This window comes from Sinocyclocheilus grahami, unplaced genomic scaffold (assembly GCF_001515645.1).
Source record: "Sinocyclocheilus grahami isolate Dianchi unplaced genomic scaffold, SAMN03320097.WGS_v1.1 scaffold144.1, whole genome shotgun sequence".
Lineage (NCBI taxonomy): Eukaryota > Metazoa > Chordata > Actinopteri > Cypriniformes > Cyprinidae > Sinocyclocheilus > Sinocyclocheilus grahami.
In genome coordinates, this window is record NW_015505323.1 from 484,826 (window position 1) to 509,991 (window position 25,166).

General features: G+C 38.1%; 1 protein-coding gene and 1 long non-coding RNA gene across 2 annotated transcripts; one reads left to right on the forward strand and one right to left on the reverse strand.

Annotated features, from left to right (window-relative positions):
- Positions 1-2,720: 2,720 nt before the first annotated feature.
- Positions 2,721-23,207, forward strand: LOC107591600 (tubulointerstitial nephritis antigen-like). Its single transcript, XM_016280799.1, has 13 exons — positions 2,721-2,845; positions 6,882-6,977; positions 7,171-7,487; positions 9,968-10,034; positions 13,190-13,282; positions 13,401-13,515; positions 16,767-16,890; positions 17,004-17,154; positions 17,319-17,505; positions 18,271-18,316; positions 19,924-20,047; positions 22,022-22,067; positions 22,160-23,207. The coding sequence occupies exons 3-13, from the start codon at positions 7,178-7,180 to the stop codon at positions 22,313-22,315; spliced, it is 1,419 nt and encodes a 472-aa protein (XP_016136285.1). The 5' UTR covers positions 2,721-2,845; positions 6,882-6,977; positions 7,171-7,177; the 3' UTR covers positions 22,316-23,207.
- LOC107591601 (uncharacterized) lies at positions 15,089-16,051 on the reverse strand. Its single transcript, XR_001609889.1, has 3 exons — positions 15,972-16,051; positions 15,767-15,773; positions 15,089-15,124 (listed from the first exon to the last, which is right to left on the reverse strand). It is a non-coding gene; the product is annotated as an uncharacterized lncRNA (long non-coding RNA).
- Positions 23,208-25,166: the final 1,959 nt, after the last annotated feature.

Consider the following 25,166-nt stretch of genomic DNA (forward strand, 5'->3'; position numbering starts at 1 on the left):
CTGGAGACATCATCAGTTGATGTGATGTGAATGTAGTTGTCTGGCTGGCCAGCAGGTGGTGAGGGAAGAACCTACCTCTGAAATGAACTTTGTGTTCACTGAAAAACAAGAAAGAGAAGTACAGTTGTGGGAGACAGATAACATAATGATTTAACCAACTGGAAAAGTGTGGCATGGAAAGCTAAAGTGCCCCAAACCTGATACAAGCATTCAAAACCCTCAAGGAAAGGGGTTTAACCTAAAGTAGCTCCCATGTCTTTGTGTGTGTGTGTGTGTGTGTGTGTGTGTGTGTGTGTGTGTGTGTGTGTGTGTGTGTGTGTGTGAGGGTTTTGTAGGACCACAAAACCAGTCATAAGGGTACATTTTTAAAAAATAATAAATGAATAAATAAGCTTTCCATTGACGTATGGTTTGTTAGGATAGGACCATATTTGGCCGAGATACAACTATTTGAAAATCTGGAATCTGAGGGTGCAAAAAAATCTAAATACTGAGAAAATCGCCTTTAAATGTATCCAAATGAAGTTCTTAGCAATGCATATTACTAATCAAATTTTTTTTGAAGTTTTGATATATTTACGGTAGGAAATTTACAAAATATCTTAATGGAACATGATCTTGAATTAATATCCTAATGATTTTTGGCATAAAATGGAAATCGATAATTTTGACCCCCCTACAATGTTTTTTTGGCTATTGCTACAAATATACCCCAGCGACTATACCCCTAGGGTCACATATGTTTTTGAAAAAAATCAAGTTGGTACAAAATCACACAGTACAGTCTTTTCTAAATTAAAATTAGTTATAATAAATAAAAAAAATTATACAATGAATTGAATATCAGTTCAATAGATTGAGGTTGTAAATTATGAGGTTGTATGAGTTTAATTATGTACAGTCAAAAAGTTCCCAGCCTCTAAGGCCTCTGGAACAAGACAAAGACAAAGTATGTTCCATACTAGGCTAATTCTCATGTTATAGTTTATCTAACACATGCATTATAATATCGTTTTTTAGAATGTGGCATATATTCGCATCCTGTCGGGATTTAGGAAGACTCTTCTGATAAACACATTGCGACAACACTCAACTCGGAAAAAGTTATCTGAAGACAGAACCGCTGATTCTGAAGTGGAACCTGCACTATAAACCAGGGCGGATTAAGGTGGTCAGGGGCCCCTAGGCTGCTCTTTGTGTGAGGCCCCCCTTAATCATCATGCTTTACTGGAGAAATTGATTTAGTGCCATACATGGTCCACACGCAAATAGTAAGGTGAACTGTGAAGTAGATGTAAATCCCATCCCTATGTATTCATCACGAAACTGGCTGTATTTTTGAGGCTCTGGTTTGGGCTTTTTTTAGCATGTTCGTCTTCTGTCGGAGGAGCTTGTCCTCTGTTAAGAAGCCACCTGTCCATTTTATCGCAACCTCTCATAAACCTACATTATTTTGCGTGCAGACACTGCTCCTGATGCCGGATCCGGTTCTCAATAAATAACTCAAAAAAATTTAAATGCATTTTCAATTTATGACTTCATTTTTAATGCATCTTTGTGTAGTCCTAATTTCGTATATAAAATACAATAACCTATTTTCATGATTTATTCCTGAATGTCAGTTTCCACTTTTTCTCACGTACCCCCTAGGGTGGCGTTACCCCTATTTGAGAACCACTACTATAGACAACTACACATCCTATTATAGCATACATACTAATAACAGCCTAGATATGTCATGTAGCGTAATTTGCGTGCATCAAGGAGTCACTCTGAAAACGCGGGGTATTATAATCGCTTCTGAATGTGCGTGCGCTTTTTACTTTCAGGTTTAACGATCGTGCGAACTCTCGGCGGTGCTGAATGTGCGTTCTACAATACAAGACATTCATTTTGTCAGACGCTCTGCAACGAATCTTCATTTGATGTTTCTTATGGGCCATTGAGGGTCTTTTTTGTTCAAGCTGAAGAAAATTTAAAATAAAAAATAGTCCGGCCAATCTGAGGCCCCTGCATACGTGGGGCCCCTAGGCTGTAACCTAGGCAAGCCTGTGCGTTAAACCGCACTTGACTATAAAGTATCCTCTTTTCAAAGCTTGTAAAGGGCATGCCAGCTCGTGTTGTAAAGTGAATTGCAACATGCGCAGAAATGTGTCAAATCGTGTAATGAAGATCAGTTGCTGGAGACATCATCAGTTGATGTGATGTGAATGTAGTTGTCTGGCTGGCCAGCAGGTGGTGAGGGAAGAACCTACCTCTGAAATGAACTTTGTGTTCACTGAAAAACAAGAAAGAGAAGTACAGTTGTGGGAGACAGATAACATAATGATTTAACCAACTGGAAAAGTGTGGCATGGAAAGCTAAAGTGCCCCAAACCTGATACAAGCATTCAAAACCCTCAAGGAAAGGGGTTTAACCTAAAGTAGCTCCCATGTCTTTGTGTGTGTGTGTGTGTGTGTGTGTGTGTGTGTGTGTGTGTGTGTGTGTGTGTGTGTGTGTGTGTGTGATCTGTGTGTGTGTGTGAGAGAGAGGGACAGAGACAAAAACTTCAGCCCAAAAGGTGTGTGTGTGTGTGTGTGTGTAAGTGTTGCATCTGTGTGTGTGGGAGGGAGAGAGGTACAGAAAGTAAAAAGAAGGAGGGCAAAAGCAGGAGGGGTGGGTCGGAGGGCTTGTTCTGGCTCTATATAGAGAGGGAAAATCAGAGTGTGACTAGGGGCCAGACAGGAGGCTGAAGACGGTGAGTCTGCGACTGTGTTCAGTACTTTGACCTGTAGCTGAAACAGACCAGCTCACATTTTGATCACTGGATATAACCAGAGGAAGGATTTGATTTCACTAAACAAGGTGGGGGATTTTTTTTGTTCCAGCTATTTAAATCCTGTGCTTTCTGTGTAACCTCCTCCCTCCCTATTCTAATGCAAGTGTGTCAAACAGGTGCGTAGTTAAGAGCAGCAGACAGGCAGCACAGCTCTATACAACAATCATTGTCCTCTGTACCAAAGGATGTCGTTTCATGAAGTAAAAGTAGTTGAAGTTATGAAATTAAAAGCAGTATTTCTCATTTTACTTCAACTGTTATTGAATCTAGAATATTCTACATCAGTCTTCAACCTTTTTCAAGACATTTAAGCGTTGCATTTAAAGTCTGGCCTACAAATACCATTTTATTCTTTAGTCTTTTTTGTGTTTAGTACCATATTAATGTATTTATATGCTTCATCATTACACTCGCATTACAAAGCCATACAAATAATCATTATTAGTGTACAAAGCCAAACACTTAATTAGCTGAACCTTAGGTTAGGTTGGATTTAATTTAATGTTGTATTTTTTTAATGCATAATTTGGTTGAAATCAAACATTAATTGGAGATTGCTGCTTTACATTTAGTTTTTTTAGTTACTTTTTGTTTAGTAATTTGATGAAATGTATAGTTATTTGTCTGAAAAGTTTACTTCGTTAAATCTATTATATAACTCTTCAATTCTGAATAATACCACATTCAGATACATTGCATATATATTTCATATTCATATCATATTATGATAATACAGGGTTAGTGGATGCATTTAAACGGCAAGTGTGTCTTTTACAACCATGTAAACTACAGGAAGAGTTAAACAGTCATGTAAATAACTGCAGGAAGATTATGTATGATATCAAAAATCTTTCAGGTCATCAGAGTGCATGGGTGAAACTCAGGTGTCTGCACCTTCTGTATTACCAAACATGTAAATCAGAAGTAGGTGGGGTCTGATTCAAGATATGGTTGAAGCGCTATACTCCTTTGACAGCTCAAGAACCTGTGTCATAACTGAAATGCTTAATTTCCAGCGATACCGTTGACTTGATTGCAAATGATTGCAAAGATACTATTTAAACTGAACTGAGCTGGATGTTGACATCACTGAATTCAATGATGAACTGTCTTTAACTGAAAAATGAGTGTTTACTATTGTCATTTTGCATTATTGACACACTATTTTCCTAAATAATGCTGTTCAGTTGCTTTGACACAATCTGTATTGTTAAAAGCGCTATATAAATAAAGGTGACTTGACTTGACTTGATATGCATGGAATCTGCTAGAAAGTCTCCTTAGTCTGCTATCTGTCTGTTATTTGATACTCCATCAAGTGCCATTCTAAGTGTCACAAAGGCGTTAAATATCAGCCTTAAATGTTTTTTCAAAGACTGGTTAAAATAAACCTTAGTGAAGTTAAAGTTGTATGTTAAAGTTAATATCTTGCAGACAAAACTGAGAGGAGATGGCTGTAATTGTCGTCTTGTATTTTTAGCCTGTTATGATTGTGGTGTTTGCGTCAGTATGTTGTGTTGAACCACCTGTACATGTATCTAAGATTGGAGATATGACCATAATGCTGTACTTTCTTTTATCAGCTCATTAGTTGAGTTTTGTGTGATCAAAAGTGCTGATGTAAGTCTTGATGAAAGAAAGTGCTGTATCATTCATTTGTCAGACAGCAGACTCTAATTCAGCGACGTGTGCAGTAGGAGCAGTTTTACTGTCTGCTGCACATCAGGTGCCATACGGGCTGTTTGTGACGTAAAAGTCAACACGTCTCTACATGCTGCAGTCCCATCGAGAGCAAACAGGCGAGCATCAGGCAGCCCTCAAAAGCCCAAATATCCACATTACTGTAGCGACATCATTACTGATGTTTACCCGAGTGATCACCATGACAACCGGGTCAAACAAGCATTTCTTTCACTCAGTGAGAGTGTCTTTGAAATGCCTCTTTGACACTGCTGCCATATGTTTCAGTGTGCGTGAGGCTGAGCTCTGGTCAACTAAAGGCACAGTCATGCAGAAAACTGCACAGCAATGGACTTTGTTTCCGGGGCTGTTCTTTTGTCTGTATGGGGGACATTGTGCCTGGTGGGCTGATTGGGTAATTAATGATGCCATTTCTGTAATTTGCTCGCCGGCCCCCCGTCTTTGTCAAGTCTGTTTTCTTTTTAACCCGAGACCACAACAGACAGCTTGAGCACCATTATGTGTGATCTCAAGACATTGTTCTCAGGGAGGAGGATCAGTGAAAGTGAGGAGCAGTAATTTAATCAATTAAATGAGGAGAAAGAGGAGGAAGGCCGCCCCAAACAATGACCTTTAAAAGGCTGTTTTTAAAAGGCTATATAACTTTAAAGCCATATGTTATTTCAAAAAACAACAAATATATATATAAATATATATAAAAAAATAATAATCCTGAAAAAAAAGTATCATGGTTTCCACAGAGATATTTACCAGAAAAAAAACTTGTTTAATAATAAGAACCATGATTAATAATTGAGCAGCAAATCAGTATATTAGAATCATTTCTGTAGGATTATGTGACACTGATGATCGTTTGCATTATTGACAAACTATTTTCCTGTTTGACACTGTAAAGCTGCTTTGACACAATCAGTATTGTATAAAGCGCTATACAAATAAAGGTGACTTGACTTGACTTGACTTGACTTAATGACTGTTCTAAAGTCTGCTGAAAATTCAACTTTGCCACCAAAGAAATAATTGCAATTTTGAAATATATTTAAATAGAAAAAAATAATAATATTAATATAATAATATTAATATTTCACAATATTTTAGCTTTTACTGTATTTTTGATCAAATGCAGCCTTGATGAAGAGACTTCTTTCAAAAACTTTAAAATATCTTAATCATTCCAAACATTTCGGCTATATATATTCTATATATACATATATAATCTAAAAATACTTATTTATATTTGACATACTGTATATAATGCTTGTGAGGCCCATTTTGTGTGTAAATCTACAAATGTGCTATTTTGTTATCAAAGATGGACAGCCTTAATAAGACATCCTTACCCTGTTTGTGCGCCTGCCTTAGCTTTGACTGCAGGAAGTAGCTGTTTCCGTACCAATGATAAGTTTTGGCTCCATTAGTTTGATACTGGCATTATTTCCACCATGTCAGCTATTCTTGGCCTATGAAGATAAACAGGTCCATTTTCTTATTTAAACCAAACATTCTTTCTTATCTTTACATTTTAATACAAACACAATTTTTAAATAAACTAAAATAAAAAGTTATAGTATTTACCATTGGGTTTTATAGTTTAATTTCTCCAAAATAATTTCAAGAGGACCAGGTAACTAAATGGATTAGCAGAATGAATGCAAAACATGAATTATCCTTGCACAATAATTAAGCAATTACATACAGTTTTGGAACATGTTGAATCATATGAAGCACATTTCTTGAATTCTGTTTAAATGTAAACACTCAAAGTAGATTATGTAATATTTGGTTAATTTATGGGTTTAAGTTTCCACAGACATTTTTTTCTGTATTGTTCAGTATGTGATCCATGATGGTGCCAAGTATGTTGACATGATAACTGTACAGCGAATATCTGTTTACTTTTATCTCAAATATTATAAATATGACAAAATGTCTCAAGAGAGATCAAAAATAGACAATGACCGTTCATTTTGACCTTTGTGCTTTCTCTGAAAAGTAAGAGCCTAGTGTAAGACAATATTTACATAGAAGTAGTCACTGCTGTGAATCTTTCCTGGACAGTTTAGCAACTGATGGACATCTACAGTAACTTGAGCCCTGAGTCACATGACCCCACCTTTTCTATTTTCTATTAGACACACCTCAATGTATGGACCATCCCACAGTAACCCAAGCACACAGACAATACAAGTTTCAATCATGGACCAAAGTGAAGAGTTTGCCAACAGTTTCTTTTCAGATGATTCTAACCTCTTCTGTCTGTGCTCTTCTACTGCTGTGATCTTATTGTGTTTGCAGGATGAGTGCATTATTAAAATAAGAACAAGTAGAACGGTCTGTTTATCAGTGATGTTTATATTGCAGATTGTTGGCTCATAGCCTCGAGTTCAGTCTGCTTCAGGAAAGTGCAGAACAAACCATCGGCGTTAGGAATTGCATTGCTCTGCCTAACACTCCAAGGTTTGTTTCCCATTTCTGTCGTTTCTGTTTTCGATCAAATGCTAAAATGTTATTTCAGCTGTAATCATATTTGTTGTTGTTGTTTTTTTTAGTATGATGGAGCATAATTTTGTATTGGTGCATTAGATTCAATTCTGATTTGAAAGTTGACACTAATGGCTGATGTTTTGCTATATTGATTTCTTTATGACAGATAAGCAATGTTGAAGCTCATGATGCTGTCCGCCATCACAGTGCTCCTCCTGCTGGCAGAAGGGGGAATGTCGGCAAGGACTCAGTCCCGCACTAAGAGAGAACTGTCCAACCCGCTGCACCTCAGAGGGATCCGGGACCCCTTTGGCTCCTACTGTCAGAGGAGAGGAGGCTGCTGCCCCGGGCGAAATGACCAGTGCACTGTGCCATACCTGGACACCATTTGTTACTGCGACCTGTTCTGCAACCGCACCGTGTCCGACTGTTGTCCTGACTTCTGGAGCCACTGCCTGGGAACAACTCCCCCATACCCTCCCAGTGAGTTGAATGACAAAGTAAATTCTGGAGAAATTATGAAGACTGCTGAGTCTGAGAGTGCTGGTCACTCTTTTCCATGTAATTGCCTGCACAATGAATAGGGACTAAGACGTTCAAACTTCAAAAACGATCCACAAAAGCACCATAAATTTAACATAAAATGATGCATATGACTAGGGCACTATATTATAAGTTTTTTGAATCCAAACAACAGTTTCATGTGATTAACAGACCAAAGTTTAAGTCATTATTTACTGATTATGTAATCATTATTCACTGATAATTTACATGAAATATATGCTTTTTAAAGCTACTTGAGTGTAAGAAACAGCATTTATGAGACAGTTTATGTCAGACGTTAATGCTGATTTGAATTTTTTTTTAAATTTTTTAGTTTGGCCAGCAGTTTTAGAAATTTGAATATTTCCCAACTTAAACAAATAGGAGTTGATCTTGCTTGCCCGAAGTAACTGCTGGCATTGCAAATATGGGTGAAATAGGGGATTTGTTTTCAATTCAGACTTTGCTACTCCTCTCATGAGCATATCTAGGGCCAATATCAATATTTCTATGCAACAACAACTTAATTTTCAGTATGTTCCTTAATACAAAGCTATTCTATGACTTCAGATATGGTGCATGATTCATATGGACTACTTTTATGATTTTATTTATTTTTTGTCAATTTGGACCCCCAGATGGCAGAATCACTTTAAGGTTCAGTCCTGTTTTAGCCTCCTCCATGACAAGAAACATACAGTATAATCAGGTTCTCATATAGAAAAGATCTGTAGTTTGAGCTTAATCATTTTTGATCAAGATAGAAAGCCAAATCATTGGTATGCTTAGGTAACAATTTTGGGCCATAGCCAATGTTTGAAGTCTACGCCGTTAAGAAAAGGCTAGTTATTTTCTAGAAACATAATGGAAAACCAAGTCCACATTCTTCCCTGTTAATATTTTCCTGCCATTCTTGCTTCATGGACCTCCCTGTGGTTGTGTAGTGCCACTGAGGTGTAAAATGTTCAATCGTGGACCTAATAATGGGCATTCTCATGAAAAGTGCAGAACAGTGGAGCGGAAGGCAGGGAGCAATGAATGGAGGTCAGCATAAAGTATGCCTGTAATGTACGAGGAGGGAAAGGGTGACTGCGGGCAGGGAGTGATCACAACATGTATGTGCGCAATGTGTGTTTGCTAAAGGAGGAACACTCATGTCTATGGGGCAGGTATGACTTCACGGATCACAGCTCAGCATTACTCAGACACAGTGTTGCTAAATCTCAGTAAATGTTTCCTCTGGAAAGCCGCTTTCATATACAGTAAAACTAACATCTGATAGTTTATGCTTCCTATTATTTCAGATTTTTGAGCAATTGCAGCTAAAGCATAACTTTGTTTAAACTTGAAAATTTCCTATAAACAACGTAATTTAGTTTAATAAAAATAAACAAACACAAGTAAAATTTGAGTACTTAACAGTGAAGTGTGCAAATGGCAACACCAAAAATTGCTAAATTAATTCTGAAAATGTATTCTGCTACACACAGTCGCAAATTCATCCACAGTGTCTTTCCCGAACTTTTCCTGAACGTGAAAGGCAGCAAACAGGAGAAAATATCACATATCACACTTTTGAGAGCCCTCCAAAAAACTGGGCACTGTTAAAATATCTGCTATAATATAATATACAAATCTTTATTTGTATGTGACTTGCAAAAAAATGTTAATAAAAAAGCCCCACACACGATGTGTGGAGAAAAAAAAAGATATTGTGACCAAAAATTAAGAATTTGATCTAACGATTTATTAAATTATGGCAGTGTTTTAATCATTTGTTCACTTGTTTTAGTTTAATTGTGGCCACATATGAAAGATTAAGAATATCTTTTAATTTATCATTAATGGAGAAAGATGCATTTTGGGCCCAGATGGTGTAGTTACAACATCTACCAGTAGTAGCCAACTGAATCGTACTAACCAGCCAAACAGTGACCCTGTTTCCAAATAAGTTTCAAACATTCCTCTCCTCCCATTTTCAAACATTCGGGTGAATCAGTGTTGTTATGTAATTCTATTTGGTGCCACTAATGGTGCAGAAATGATGCATTTTGACATAAAAAATATTTTTATATACATGATTAAGGTAATGATGAGGTTTATGTGTGTGTCTGTTATAGTCTAACGCTGCCATCCTACATATGCATCCACTCTTCTCACTGTAGTTTGTACTTAGTATATTAGGAGGAGAGGAAAGATGACCTGCCCATTTCCAGCCAGGCAATCTCTAATTAAGCTCGTCAAGGCATGGCGACAGCAGAGTCTCTGGGAAAGCAATGGAAAGCCAAGAAAACATTCCACTGTGGGCACTACAGACTACATCAGACAAACTTTTAATCCAAGTGTTTAGTATGTGCGTGTGGTTCTTCTTAAAATCTACTGCAGATTGATTCATAATTGTTGTTGTTTGTTGATTTCAGGTTCTTGTGAAAGGAACGGCCACAGGTTTCCCTCAGGAGCAACATACAAAGAGAACTGTAATTTATGGTGAGTTTGAAATCTAGTCAAAGCTGTATACAAATCCTCTCTTTCTTTCTTTCTTTCTTTCTTTCTTTCTTTCTCCAAACAGTGTTTTCATAGCACTGACAACACAGCCTTGTCAAGGGCACTGTGGATCTCTCAGTCCAAGGCCATGGTTTGGCTACATCAACACACATGTTGGCAGGAATTATCCACAGACCGAGAGAGAGTCTTGACTGGGCTGCTTCAGTGGGCAGGACAGTGGGACCCCTCAGGTCCTGAAAAGATTACACACATTCCTGACTTCCCATACATATGCTTCACCTTCAGCGCCATTGTGATCCCGACAGTGTGAACAGTACAAACACACCGATAATGTACAGCACATATACATCCATAATATTTACCACGTGTCTCTCCTTTTACATAAACCCCCTCGCTAATATAGGATTAGCTCTCCTCATAGAATCTAATCCATCGCACCGGCCATGGCCGAAGCACATTCCCTTTCACTGTTTGAGGAGTCAGTGGACACATAAACCTCTTTAGTTAATGACCAATATGTGAGAATACATAATTTTGTATGCTGAAATTCAGTGTACAGTGGTATATAGAATATAAATTAGTAAACTAACTGCTTTGGCTAAGAAATGACCCTTTTGTTTATTGGTGATGGATTGCTGTATTTTTGTTTTGCATGAAGAGGCAATTATTTGCACTTTAGCTGATTGAGCGTTGCGTAACCTCCAGCTGAGATTTGCTGTGAAAATTGTGAGAAACTGGAGAGATGTGTGGGAATCTTTCACTAATTAAAGTCACTTAACAAACTTTAAATTTAAATTAGCATGAAACATCTTAATTTGCTTAACATTTAAAACACTCAACTATCCATTTATGCAATATTAAATGGAATGACATGAAATGAAATTTGAAGGCATATTGTGACAAAGTTGCAATAATGAAATAATTTCTTACAATTGCAAGAAATAAAATCATGATTCTGAGATTTTATTTTCCGTTTTTGCTGGTTTCCATGCTATCTTCTCATCCAGTTTGGATGGTATAAGTGTTTATTGGTCTTAAAGCATCAGATTTTTCACTATATTTTGCCTTGCTTGTGAGAAACTAGTGATGGTTAGACAAAATAGAAAGGCAGGAATTCCTTATCCCAGTGCCAAAGCTTTTTCACACTGCAGTGATATGGGTATTGTCTCTGGGAATACGGTGTGGTGTCCTCTCCAGTATTGTTTGTTTTTGGTGTAGTGTGTGCACATGGTTGTTACATAATGCATATGTTTGTGACAGGGTGAATTTTACTTGTTTCTGAACACATTTAGACCTAAATATGAAAGCCGTTGATCCTTGCGATGCCCTAGTGCTGGTCCTGAGAATCTTTTGAGGGGAAAGGCTATTCTACAAGCTAGTACAAAGGGTCAGGATAAGAAGATAATCTGTGAAATTAGATATATTTAACTTAAACTGAATCTCAAGTTGATAATTGTACCATTGCCATGAAGGAATTTTAATGAGAAGATTTTTTCATGTTAGTACCCAAAGATTCTCATGTTGTGTGATCTGCCTGCAGATGTGTTTTTGTTTGTATGTGTGGCTCAGTCTGTTGTTGATGTAAATCAGTCTAAATCTCTTTTTGCCATTGCATTTCTATAGGCCCTATCAGAGGCGCTATATGAATCCCCGCCAGAGCCCATGCATTCAACCTGCTGTCATCTTTTAGATATTACTATGAAATGTACACACAGAGAAATCCCAGAAATATGTCTGCTCTGTAACAGAGGGCATGTCTAAGGCTTGCATCAGGATGCTGATTTGAGCATTACAGTGAAGCATGACAGAATGAGAAACTCAGCTTCCTGCTGACAACAGGTCACTTGACACCTTTGCACTATAAAGACCTTTTGTAACTTTCAACCAGCAAGCATGCACTGGTATGTGAATTAATGTCTCAGTCTGAACTACTGTGTGAAGATTGAGCACTAGGACTTTGAATTTGTGTCACCTGACAGAAAGAAGAGGTCACAAGATCTGCCATGTGCAGCTAGATTTTTACAGAGAAAAATGTGAGTGCAAAACCCATAGCTACGTTGCTAGGGTGTTCTGGATGGTTGCCAGGGTGTTGTTATGTGGTTACGAAGGAGCTCTGGTTCTAGTGTTGCTTAGGTGCAGAGGTTGCCAGGTTGTTGCATACTGGCCCAAATAAAAAACAACAGCACGCAAAATAATAGCAAACCTCTCCTTGCCACACACAATTTGAGGCATCATTCATGTGTGAAGTACAAACGGGCTGGACAGGTAACATGCTGAAGTTGAATTCTATTCTCCTCTTTGTAACTCATCCCGCTGCTCTCTAGTAATGTCTCAGCAGCAGTGCACCTCTGCTCTTCCTCTTTTAATCCACGTTCCTCTCAAACATCAGGCCTTCTGAACATCCTCCCCTAGCAGAGGCTGACTAAAAATGGATATTTCTTCAAGAGCTGCAGCCTTAAAAGGCTCACAGACCTCTCTCTCTCTCTTTCTCTCTCTTGCTCGTTTTGTGTCTCACATGTAGAATATGTCTGAACTGCCTCATTGTTTCACTCTATGGTTTGGTCTGATGTCTGTCTACATTTTCTCTGTCCGTTTTAAAACAGTTATATAAACACATTATGTTGTTTATTATTTTAGAAGTTAATCTACAATTTATTTTAGTCCTCAGAATCGGAACTGTTAATGAAAGGACAATGAGGGGTTTAAATACGGTCCTAACACAAAATTAACCATGATTAAATGAGAAACTGGATCTGAAACTTAAATCATTTTAAACGCAAAAATGTTTATATTCCACACTTAAAATGGTAACCTTGACCTACTCGACTGTAGTTAACAGATAAACTCATAGTAAAACGCTTGTGTTTTGCCATAATCTTTTGCATTAAGTGCACACATCAGAGTTTTGAACAGTTTTAAAGATTATTAAAAACACCAGACATCATATCAAATTACCAGAAAATTATATAATATTTATTTTTTTATTCTGAGGTTGACAAGCAATATTTGTGAAGATCACTTCCTTTCACTGACTATTTTTTTCATGTATTTGTTCAGGCCTTATTTTGGACTTTATTTGTATGGACTGTTAAATTTTCCGGATGTGTTCACTAACAGTTTATATTCGTCTCCCACAGTACATGTGGTCAAAATGGACGCTGGGAATGTGAGCAACATGCCTGTCTGATAGAGGATGACATGATCCAGGAAATCAACAGGAGAAGTTATGGGTAAGCATCAGGAATCCCATCTAGTCTGCCATTACCGTATTCAATATACAGTATATAAACTAGTGCACAAACCTATTTCTCTCTCCTGCTTAGTCTCTTTATCTTTTTACCTGTCCAGTTGGAGGGCCACAAACTACAGTCAGTTCTGGGGTATGACTCTGGACGAGGGTCTGCGGTATCGTCTGGGAACACAACGCCCCTCACGGACCATTATGAACATGAATGAGATCCAGGTGAGAGTCATCTGCAGCCAGTATGTTACTGGCATGTGAAACAGACAGTTACTAAGGGATAATGAGTAGTCAGACATTTATTATTGCAGGACCCATATGCAAAGCGGAACGTCACGTTATCCTGAAGGGTTTACTTGGTCTTGTTTTCCACTAAAAATATCTAATCATATAATAATATCTAACTTGATTTCAGTGAATACATCTTAAGGTTTTCACATAGGTTTGTTTTACTACTGTATATATACTGACATTTTGTGAAGTTTACACTATGGTTCAAACGTTTGGGTTGGTAAATTATTTCCATTTTATTTTTAAAGAAGTCTCCATAGCTGCATTTATTTGATAAAAATAGAGTAAAACAGTAATATTGTGAAATATGATGTGAAAATGATTTGACGCTCAAGAAACATTTCTTATTATTAATGAATAAAAAACATTATACTTTTTATATAATAGGAGGTACAGGATTCTTTTTGTAACATCATAAGTGTATTTACAGTCATTTTTTATTACTTTTTAATGTGAATCTTGCTGGATAAATGTATTAATTTCTTTAATAATAAAAAAAATCTTACTGACCCTAAACTTTGGAACAATAAAAAAAAAGAAAATGGATAGAAATATATATATATATACTTTCCCTGTTGGGTCAAGTGTTGCTGCAAGCCGTGGCCCTTCAGGGATCCTTTAACCACCACAATTCACCGCTGCAGTGAACACTTGACAAGCACCTGCATTCCACAGGATCATATCTGGAAGTGGTCAGGGAGAATCATGACGATATCACAGGCTGGAATGTAGGAGGATGGCAACCAGCAGCTGTGCATTACCAAAGAGGGAGAGGCACACAGGAGCCTTTATGAGAGAAAGTACTAATACATTCCTTATTCAGGAATTCTGAAAATTTGGGGTGTAAAATATGACTGAAATTGGTCTGGGGAGAGTTATAGATGGCCCTTCAGGGATCCTTTAACCACCACAATTCACCGCTGCAGTGAACACTTGACAAGCACCTGCATTCCACAGGATCATATCTGGAAGTGGTCAGGGAGAATCATGACGATATCACAGGCTGGAATGTAGGAGGACGGCAACCAGCAGCTGTGCATTACCAAAGAGGGAGAGGCACACAGGAGCCTTTATGAGAGAAAGTATTAATACATTCCTTATTCAGGAATTCTGAAAATTTGGGGTGTAAAATATGACTGAAATTGGTCTGGGGAGAGTTATAGATTTGGGAGGTGTAAAGCATGCATGAATGTGACCCTGTTGAGGTTAGGTTTAGGGTTTTGTGTTCACACCTGGTATTTACATACATTTTGGTTATTCCGATCACAAGCGGAAGGCTAATTATGACTTTTTTTTTAAATTATTGATGGAACAGGTAAACTCTAAAAAATGCTGGGTTAAATGTAACCCAGCACTGGGTTAAAAAGGGACAAACTTCAAATTTCTAAAAGGGTGATAAAACAGAGCGGTTTCATGTGGCCCAAAGAGGGTATTAAATATTTAGGGATTCATATTTCTCCTTTACTACAGGATTTATATGAAGTAAACTACCCCAAACTAAGTAGATGTATTCATAGCGACCTACAAAGATGGTCAGAAACTCCCTTATCGTTTTTAGGCAGTATTGAAAGTATGCGAATGAATATATTACCCAGACTCCTCTACCTTTTTCAAATGTTACCTGTAGAAATTCCCAAGAGTGTATTTGTCAAATTGGAGAAGCAGATTTCTAAATTTATTTGGGCAGGGCAAAGGCCAAGAATGAAATATATAACATTACAGCTTATGAAAACTGATGGGGGAGTAGGTCTTCCAAATCTTAAATGCTATTATTGGGCAGCACAGCTAAAACCAATAGAGGCATGGTTGAAGGATAATATAGATACGCGTTGGTTAAACATAGAGAAAGGCCTCTGTCGGTATCCCCTGTTTTCACTCCCTTTCATAGATTTCAGCTGGGGAAATGTGATAATGGGTAAGTGGACAAGAGTTACTTCAAAAATATGGAAAAAGATACGATCTTCATTGAAAATTACTCATTCCATTTCTCTATGTTCCGAGGCCCATAAAGTAACTAACTCAAACACATGGAGAGAATTTAAATGGAGAGTTATTACCAGATACTTCTGCACTTCACAAATTGTAGCAAAGATGCGAATAGGATCATCTAGCAGATGCTGGAGAGAGTGTGGTGATCTATTGGGAAACCACACTCATATCTTTTGGTCCTGCCCAAAGATACAACAATTCTGGGAAGATATCTAAAAAAGTATTTGGAGACATATTTCATATTGATATTCCTTTTGGTCCAACTGTGGCTATTCTAGGAGTGATACCTGAAGGCATGAGGGAAAGGAGATTGAGTTATCTACTTAAAATATTATGTTCTGCAGCCCTAAAATGTATCACGTCTAAATGGCTCAAATCTGACCCACCCACATATGAACACTGGATCTGAGAAATTTACGAAATGGAAAAAATAACTTATTCCCTTAGACTTCAGATGAATATTTTTGAGGCAAGATGGAGTCCAATCGTAAGAATAATACATGATAATTGCTAACTGATTATACATAGTGGAGTGGATAATGTATGCAACTATATGTACATGTTCACAAAACATATGTTTTTTCCTTTTATTTGTTCTTATTTAAAAAATCTTGAAACTGTGAAAAACACCTACCTCTTGTTTTTTTTCTTTTCTTTTCTTTTCTTTTTCTCTATCTTTGTAAATTTTTTCAAATGTCGGCACCTCTATTGTCTATCTCTGATGTATAACTTTTATAGCATGTTCTAATAAAAAAAAAAGAGTAAAGAAAAAAAGGGGGACAAACCCAGCTATTGGGTTGTTTTGACTCAAAACAACCTAATAGCTGGGTTTGTCCCTTTTTAACCCAGCATTTTATTAGTGTAACAAACTCTAATTTTTTTTACTGGAGTACTTCTGAAAACCTACAAAATTAACAAATCACCGTTATATAACGACACAAAGGCTTTATTACAGTATTTTGCTCATGCAAACCTTGGACTTTGGAGACCCAGACTTCCTCTCATCCATCCACTGGTCCTGCTAAAAATAATACACATGGAAATGATTGTATTATGCCACCAAAATCACTCAATCACACCATGGACATATTTATGGAAATCTTTATTCTGTGTTATTCATGTCTTCAATGCCAAACACAGACATTAAGCCATAAAAGAAAAAAAAAAGTTAAATCTTGCTTTATGTGTTGCAGATGAATATGAATGGAAACGATCATCTGCCAAGTTACTTTAACGCAGCAGACAAATGGCCAAGGAAAATCCATGAGCCCTTGGACCAGGGGAACTGCAATGCATCCTGGGCTTTCTCAACTGCAGGTGAGTCAGAAAAGACATGACACAGAACACCGCAGAATACAGTACTGTGTGAATGTTATATAATGCAGTTCTGTTCTTTCACTTATATGTGAACCCCTCTGACTCACTTCTAGCTGTTGCATCAGACCGGATCTCTATTCAGTCAATGGGTCACATGACCCCTCAGCTCTCACCTCAGAATCTGATTTCCTGTGACACACGTCATCAGGGTGGCTGCTCCGGTGGGCGTATCGATGGGGCCTGGTGGTACCTAAGGAGAAGAGGGTAATTCACTTGTTTACGCACAACATCAAAGATGTGAAGATGGTGCACGTCTGACAAATAATACTTTGACATCATATCGTTTTTGCAATGTATACTACCATTAACATAATTAGAATATTATATCAGGCAATCTTTTTGATTTTAAATATGTCTTTTTCTCTCAGAGTCGTGACAGAGGAGTGTTACCCTTTCTCTCTGCCCCAGCAAACTCCTGCTGATGTGGCTCGCTGTATGATGCAAAGTCAAGCGGTGGGCCGGGGAAAGAGGCAGGCCACAGCACACTGTCCCAATAGCTACAGCTACCACAATGATATCTACCAGTCAACCCCACCATACAGACTGTCTTCCAATGTAAGTCAGCTGACCCCTCGAATCAAGCAGAAAATCTTTTAGAAAATGACAATAAGTCTTATTACCCTATATAATACTGTTTCTAAAGTAACTTTATCTTGTTTAAAGGATGTTTTATTGGACAAGTGTCATGTATAATCAGGCATCCCGTATGTTCTGACACGTTAGAATTACATTCTCTATAAAACATGCAGACCTCTGCCCGCATAATACCAATGGTTAAAGCATCAGTGATTTACTGTTTTTCCCCCTCACACCCAGAATCTGTGTGCTTTTCTGTGAAATCAAATCCAATGGGAGGAATATCTCACAACTGTCTGGAGAGGCATTACATTAGTAGTCATGTTATGGTTGAATGTATTTTCTCCCTGGGCCATATCTTACCACCCATTTGTCTTGTCTAATGCATAGTCTAGGTCATATACATGTCTCTAGGCGTTCTTTGTTTTCGATCGTATATCATTCACAGATGTGACAAAGAAATGTGGTGAACAATTAAACAGTTCAATGTAATAATATATGGAAGGATGACTGTTTATTATGTGTACTAAAATGTTTTTACCCATGCAGCTTAAGACTACTAATACTGTATGTAAAACGTTCATTTCATATCATTATTTCAGTAATTTATATATATATAAGCATATATCTTTTCTTGGTGCAATATATATGCAGAATTTGCAGTGTAAAAATAGCATTAGGCTGGAATATGCTGTTCATTCTCACTAACTGAACTCATTTGACATGTTGCTTTTCCACTCACAGGAGAATGAGATTATGAAAGAGATTATGGATAATGGCCCTGTGCAAGGTATGGATTTCTCCAGAAGCATGTGTGTGTGTGTGTGTTTGCACAATACTGTGAGCCAGAGGATAAGAATAGTAAAAAGCACATGCCTAATGACCGTTCAAGCAGTCAGCAAGGATCAGTCTATGTCGCATTAGACGCCCATACGGCATTTAGTTTGGACAAAAAGCCTAAACTCATCATATATGCAGTGAATTCTTGAGAAAAGTCCCCTACAGTAATATGAAGAGGGTGTGTGTTTGTGTGTTGTTCAGAGTGTCTTCGTGATCCTGTGCCAGTGCTCTGTTGTATTGTTCCAGACAGGCGGGAACACTGGATTTACGCCAGATTTCACTTCTAATCTTTGCAAAAATTCTGCCTAACCTCTGGCTTATATTGAGAAAGAGGAGATAAAAAGACAGTCTTCACGTGCAGGAGTGTGTGTGTTCATTAGGCTCTGTTTACTGCTTAGGATCTCCTAGTAATGTCTGGAAAAACACAACGTGTTAGAGGGTGCAGGTAATTCTCATAATGCAGTGTCTTCCAGAATGTTGAACTGATTTTACTTCGCATGCCATCATGGATATCCTCAGGAGGTTTGCTGCAGGTACCCACCCACAAAAGTTTTGTCCTGGACCATGTGAATTTAAGCAGTGGGTCTTTATGCCATGTGAAGTTCTGCTTATTTGAACTCTTATACAATTAGTGGCGGTCACTTTGATCTCACTTTGATCTGCAAGGAAACGAGATGTTTGGGTGAGCTTGCGGGATATTACGTAATTTGGCTTTTAAAGCAGCCATAGCATTTCCTGTAGTATGACAGTGAGTGATAAGAATGAGGGATCAGCTTTTGATTCAATGACTGATTCAATGATGTTCGAAGGTCAAAGATCAATTTGATTAAACAAAGATCAGATTTTGGACATGAATTCAAGGCTTCTATTCATTACTGTACTGTTGTAAATAGTTTTTTGTTTTTTTTAAATGTTGTGCTTAAAAATACATAATGGATGTGTGTTATGTTTGTTTTTCCCTTTTTAGCCATCATGGAGGTCCATGAGGATTTCTTTGTGTACAAGAGTGGAATTTACCAGTGTTAGAGGGTGCAGGTAATTCTCATAATGCAGTGTCTTCCAGAATGTTGAACTGATTTTACTTCGCATGCCATCATGGATGTCCTCAGGAGGTTTGCTGCAGGTACCCACCCACAAAAGTTTTGTCCTGGACCATGTGAATTTAAGCAGTGGGTCTTTATGCCATGTGAAGTTCTGCTTATTTGAACTCTTATACAATTAGTGGCGGTCACTTTGATCTCACTTTGATCTGCAAGGAAACGAGATGTTTGGGTGAGCTTGCGGGATATTACGTAATTTGGCTTTTAAAGCAGCCATAGCATTTCCTGTAGTATGACAGTGAGTGATAAGAATGAGGGATCAGCTTTTGATTCAATGACTGATTCAATGATGTTCGAAGGTCAAAGATCAATTTGATTAAACAAAGATCAGATTTTGGACATGAATTCAAGGCTTCTATTCATTACTGTACTGTTGTAAATAGTTTTTTGTTTTTTTTAAATGTTGTGCTTAAAAATACATAATGGATGTGTGTTATGTTTGTTTTTCCCTTTTTAGCCATCATGGAGGTCCATGAGGATTTCTTTGTGTACAAGAGTGGAATTTACCGACATACAGATGTCAATTACCACAAACCATCAGAGTACCGCAATCATGCAACACACTCTGTCAGAATAACAGGGTAAGCTCTAGCATTGCATAACCTTTCATCTCTAATGGTGGAAGCAAGTGGAATGAGTATCTGGCAGTGTTTCAGAGAAAGTTCTTAGGCAACAAAAGGTCTCTGTCTCTCTTTTACACCATTTGTCGTTTTCTGATACTGATAGACAGATAGCTAGACAGACAGACAGACAGAAACAGACTCTTTAGGACATCTTTAGGTCTTTCCCATTTAAGCAGACAGGAGCTGTGTTTGCATGACTGGGGGCATCACCGTGATGGCTGAGGAATGAATTAACTTGCCTTGAAGGGACTTGATAATATTTAAGACATAAGCTCGTTTAGAGAACCATCATGGCCCCACTTGACATGTTTTTGTTACTGCTAGCAGACAAAACACCTGGATGACTGGCCTTCCAGTTCCACCCCCAGACACACACCCCTCAAAGCCTTTGTCTGGTTTTGCTATACTCACTCATACATAACACACCTTAATAGCACTACTTCTCATTTAGTCAGCTTCTCAACAGAGACTACTACATTAGTTTGCTCATCAATTACCAATTTACTCAACTGCTTAGAGAACACTTGTAAATCAACAATCAGGTAAAATAGTAAGGATTCACTTTACTTTGTCATAAAAAATGGTTGAAATTAGCAGAAAATATACAACTCAGACCACTATTGTTTTGATTTGAAATCTTCTGAAACGGTGTCCCCAAAGATGAAGCATTTTTCAACAAATGTGCCTGAGAGATTCTTGCTGTGCATAAATGTGGTTCTTGAGCTGCGCAGAAGCACTATAGTCTTTCCCAGACAGTGATTGTTTAGTAAGACATTGAGAGGCTCAGTCGGGTCAGGCCATGTTCCCCAGGTATGTCTCTGGTAACCTCGGCTGACCTGCCGCTGGTGTCTGTGAGTGTGACATGCTTCAGTGGTGATGGCGATATAAATCGCGAGTCTGTCTGAGCCCCAGCTTTTCTCCTGGCCTGCTGTCACTCGCTGACGCTGCGGTTCTCGCACTACTCTAGACGTTCAGAGGACGTTGTATAGCCCTATTAAGTTGGCATACAGGGGGCAGCGGCAGTGTTTTTACTGGGAAAATCCTACCGTGGTGCATTCGGCAAAGCCCAGGGCATGGGAAAGTTTGTGGAAAGCTCATTGATGTCCAGTGTAATGGAAATGGCATTGTTCAGTGCAGACAGAGAGGCCTAAACCCAGCGCAGGTCAGGGGCTGGTTGATGCAGTGGTATGTCTGTCATTGTCCAAAGCCAAGGACAGAAAACATGGTGAGATAAGAGCGTAGCAGAACTCTGAGCCACACTTTTCATACAGCCACTGGTTCTGACCCTCCAACTCTCCCGTGTATTTTATATGGGGGCACATTGCTTTTTTTAGGTGATTTTGTTTGTTATTTTTCTGAGTGTACTGAATACCAACTCCCCCTAAGCCCCCCGTGGAGATGGAAGTCAGATAAGTATTATTTGGGAACAGAATATGTTCCCGAGTCTGATGGAAAACTTCCCTTAGAATAGATGTGAACTAAACTATATTTATTCCAGGCATTCCACATATACAAATAAATAACCCTTGACACATTTAATGTTTGACAAGCTGAATGTTCTGAACTCACATGAAAAGACATTAAAGAGTAAATGGCTTTCTCTCAAAAATAGCCAAATACTCAAGGAACCAGGAGGACGGGTGGAGAAGCATAAGGAAATTCTTGGCATGGTAAAGGTTCAACCTACCAGGTTGTTGTTGACTTGAGGAGATTTAAGGGGGTGGGTGTAGAATTTTTTTTAAATTTCCTGCATCTGTTCCCAACTAGAGTTGGATGTGTACATCTTTTCTTTTCCCATTCTTTCCATTTTTTCCCCCATAAAATCTGATCAATGATGGCATTTATTTTAGAGCCTACTCTTAGAAGGCTGATTTGAATACTAATGTCTAGTGAATGCACAATAGCATATTGATTTTTATTGTACTTTTCCAGATGGGGAGAGGAAAGAGACTACAACGGCAAAACACACAAATACTGGGTGAGAAATTACATCCATCTGATATGCTACAAGACTTTTCTATTCAACAGGAGATTTTACACATTTTAAACAATCTCTCCTTCACTCCACAGATTGCAGCCAACTCATGGGGGAAGAACTGGGGTGAGGATGGTTACTTCCGGATTGCGCGTGGTGTAAATGAGTGCGAGATCGAGGCGTTTGTGATCGGTGTGTGGGGGAGAGTCACCATGGAAGACATGCACAACCATCACGGACGCCGCAAGTAGAGATCTGCAGTGTACGCCTCACTGTATGATTTAAACCACAATGTCAATCAGGTCTTTTGCAGGTTTGTTAGAGTCTGATTTCCACCATACCGACCAAACCCCAGTGCCTTCTGAATATCTGTTCACACCGTATGCATAAAAAGAGGTGTCCACTGTCCCCCTCTGTCCAAATACACATCTTCACTGGGGTTTTGGTTTGGAAGATTTGGCCAATATTGTCTTATTGGTGGAAACCAGCTCGTTACACTCCTTGACTGGACCTCAAATAACAGCCACAGGACTCATATGCACTCAGGACTCAGTATTCCAAAGACACACTTCACAGGCACACATGCGCTCAGCATCACAATGTAGCTGTCTCAAATGTCTAATATAGTGAAATATCAGGATGTGTCTTTTGTTTTGTTTTGTCCCTACATTTGAGAATCATTACACACCCAGTCAGACAGCACTCCATACATTCTGCTAAAAGGATAGAGGAACACCAGCATTGGGGGAAGAAGAAGGTTTTAGGACCAATAATTAATTCCAAAAATAACCTAGAATAGATTTGTGACAGTTCTCTGCATTCCGTTGAGATTATGCTTGTTTAAAATTGCTTTAAAGCATTTTAATCCACTCCAGTCTTTGTTTCAAAGTCTGATTATGTTAGGTTGGCTGTTAAATAAAGTTTAAGAGAGATTGTACAGATACAGGCCACTTTCTTCACAATTGAAAACAACTGCTGTTTTCTCTCATTTTAGAATAACAGGAAGCAAACCAAAATAAATGGTTTTTCATGCTATGAGACCAAAAATGGACATAAGTAGGGGTGCTCTGATTAATCGACTACCGATCACTATCGGCCGATAATAACGTTGGGATGACTGATCGGCGGTCTCTAAAAAGGACGATCTCAAGCTGATGACGCTGCCGTGAGAGGTTTGGCACTTGACATGCAGCGGCACCGTTTCAGTCTCTGTTCGGCGCGGGTGAAATAATTATAATGCTGAAAGTGCCTTCATATTTCTTCAAATCACCACACATCGCGTCTGTCTATAAGCGAGGTGCACAGTTGGCACAGGAATTGTCGCTTGCACTATCGAGGCAGTCACATCGTCACTGAAGTTTATAAATTGCATTACATTTTAATTATTGCCAGTGTTTAACCATTCAGCGCTCGCACGTTCTCCTGGAGACAGTGCGCTCATGCACACTCGCAGCGCACACACATAACGCCAGGTTCACATTACTCCGTTTGCAGTGCGTATGCGGTGCATATTTTTTCCGCAATCTAGAAGTAAATGCAAAAGTAAAAAGCATTGAATAATGTGTTGTTTATATTTATTGTGTTTAAACATGTCTGTGTATTACTGTACTGTGTAAAAAAAAAAAGAATTGCAATGCTGAAAAAGCATTTTCAGTGACAATGTTTAAATTTGAAATCAAAATAATGGATAAATGTTGTGTTTGTGGTAAACAGCCACGGATCAGTAGCGGACTCCTGTGTGAAAGCTGCTTCCCCTCTCACAAGAGTCACCTAAGAGGGGAATTCTCCCCATTTTCAAAAATGAAATTCAGGCCCTGAATAAATGTCTAAAATCACAGACCAGAATATCATTATAAATAGTTATAAATGATCAAAAGAAGGCTTTAAAAAGATTGGTATCGGTGATCGGTAGATACTGCTTTCTGTGATCGGTAATCTGCCTCAAAAACCCTGATTGGAGCACCCCAGTTACTGCAATTTTGAATGACCCTTTAAAAGCCATAAGATTTTAAAGGCTGGAAGTGGTTTGGTCATGTAACCTAGAGCTTAAAGTGAGCATAAGGGCACATATACGAAGGCAAAGATCACTGTTTATCATCAGGACCGTTGGTTGAAACTGTTATAGTGTGTTGGTTATGTTGCGCTGGGAAAAAAATTATATATATAAACCACAGATTCAGTGCAAGAATAAAATCTGCTCAAGTCTTAAGGTATTGTAATCTGTGAACTGATAAGATTGTACACAAACATTGTCATAAATCTTTTTTGTGTGTGTGTCTGTTATGTTGAATTATTTAATTGATTACTATTACCATTATTATTTAAAAATCTTTCTTTGCTGTTCTTTTACATAAAAAGAAAAACATCTTAAATATGAGATTTTAGAAAAAAAATCTTTCTTTGCTATTCTTTTACATAAAAAAAGAAAAACATCTTAAATATGAGATTTTAGAAGTGTAAAGGCGCTAATGCCACAGGGGCGAAAGTGCACATGGGTTTGGATTCAGTGCTGAATTATTAATGTATTGATGTGTAAATCAGGCAAAACCGCAATTTACAAGACATCATAGCATGTTTGCTTCTCAAATATCCATCTACACATATATGGAGATTAGTGTGCGTTAATAAGCGTGAGACAGATATTGCTGCTAGGGCATAAAACATTGCAGACTATAATATCGTGCATGCGCCAGAGCTCCGAGCAAACCCATCTGCTGACTTTGATAATGATAACATCATTATTATGGTGACATGACTAATTGAGAATCCTTATACAGGCATTTGATTCAGCAATACACACTCACAGACAGGAAGACAGGGGGTCTTTCAGTATAAATTCAGCAACAGATGTGATATTCTGCCCACTGGTCCATTAACATTCGGAGAAATGTGTTCTCTTCTAGTCATGCAAGAAGTTTCTATTAAGATAAAGCAGTTATATTCAGCCAGATGAGTCTAGCATATGGGCTCATGTCATGAATATTCAATATCTTAATATTGCCAGATTTTACATTACGGTTCATATTATACACTGATTTGAGCTCAAGTTGGATCGTTCTCATTTTGACATTCTTCAGTTCTGTAATTATGAATGAATACTGT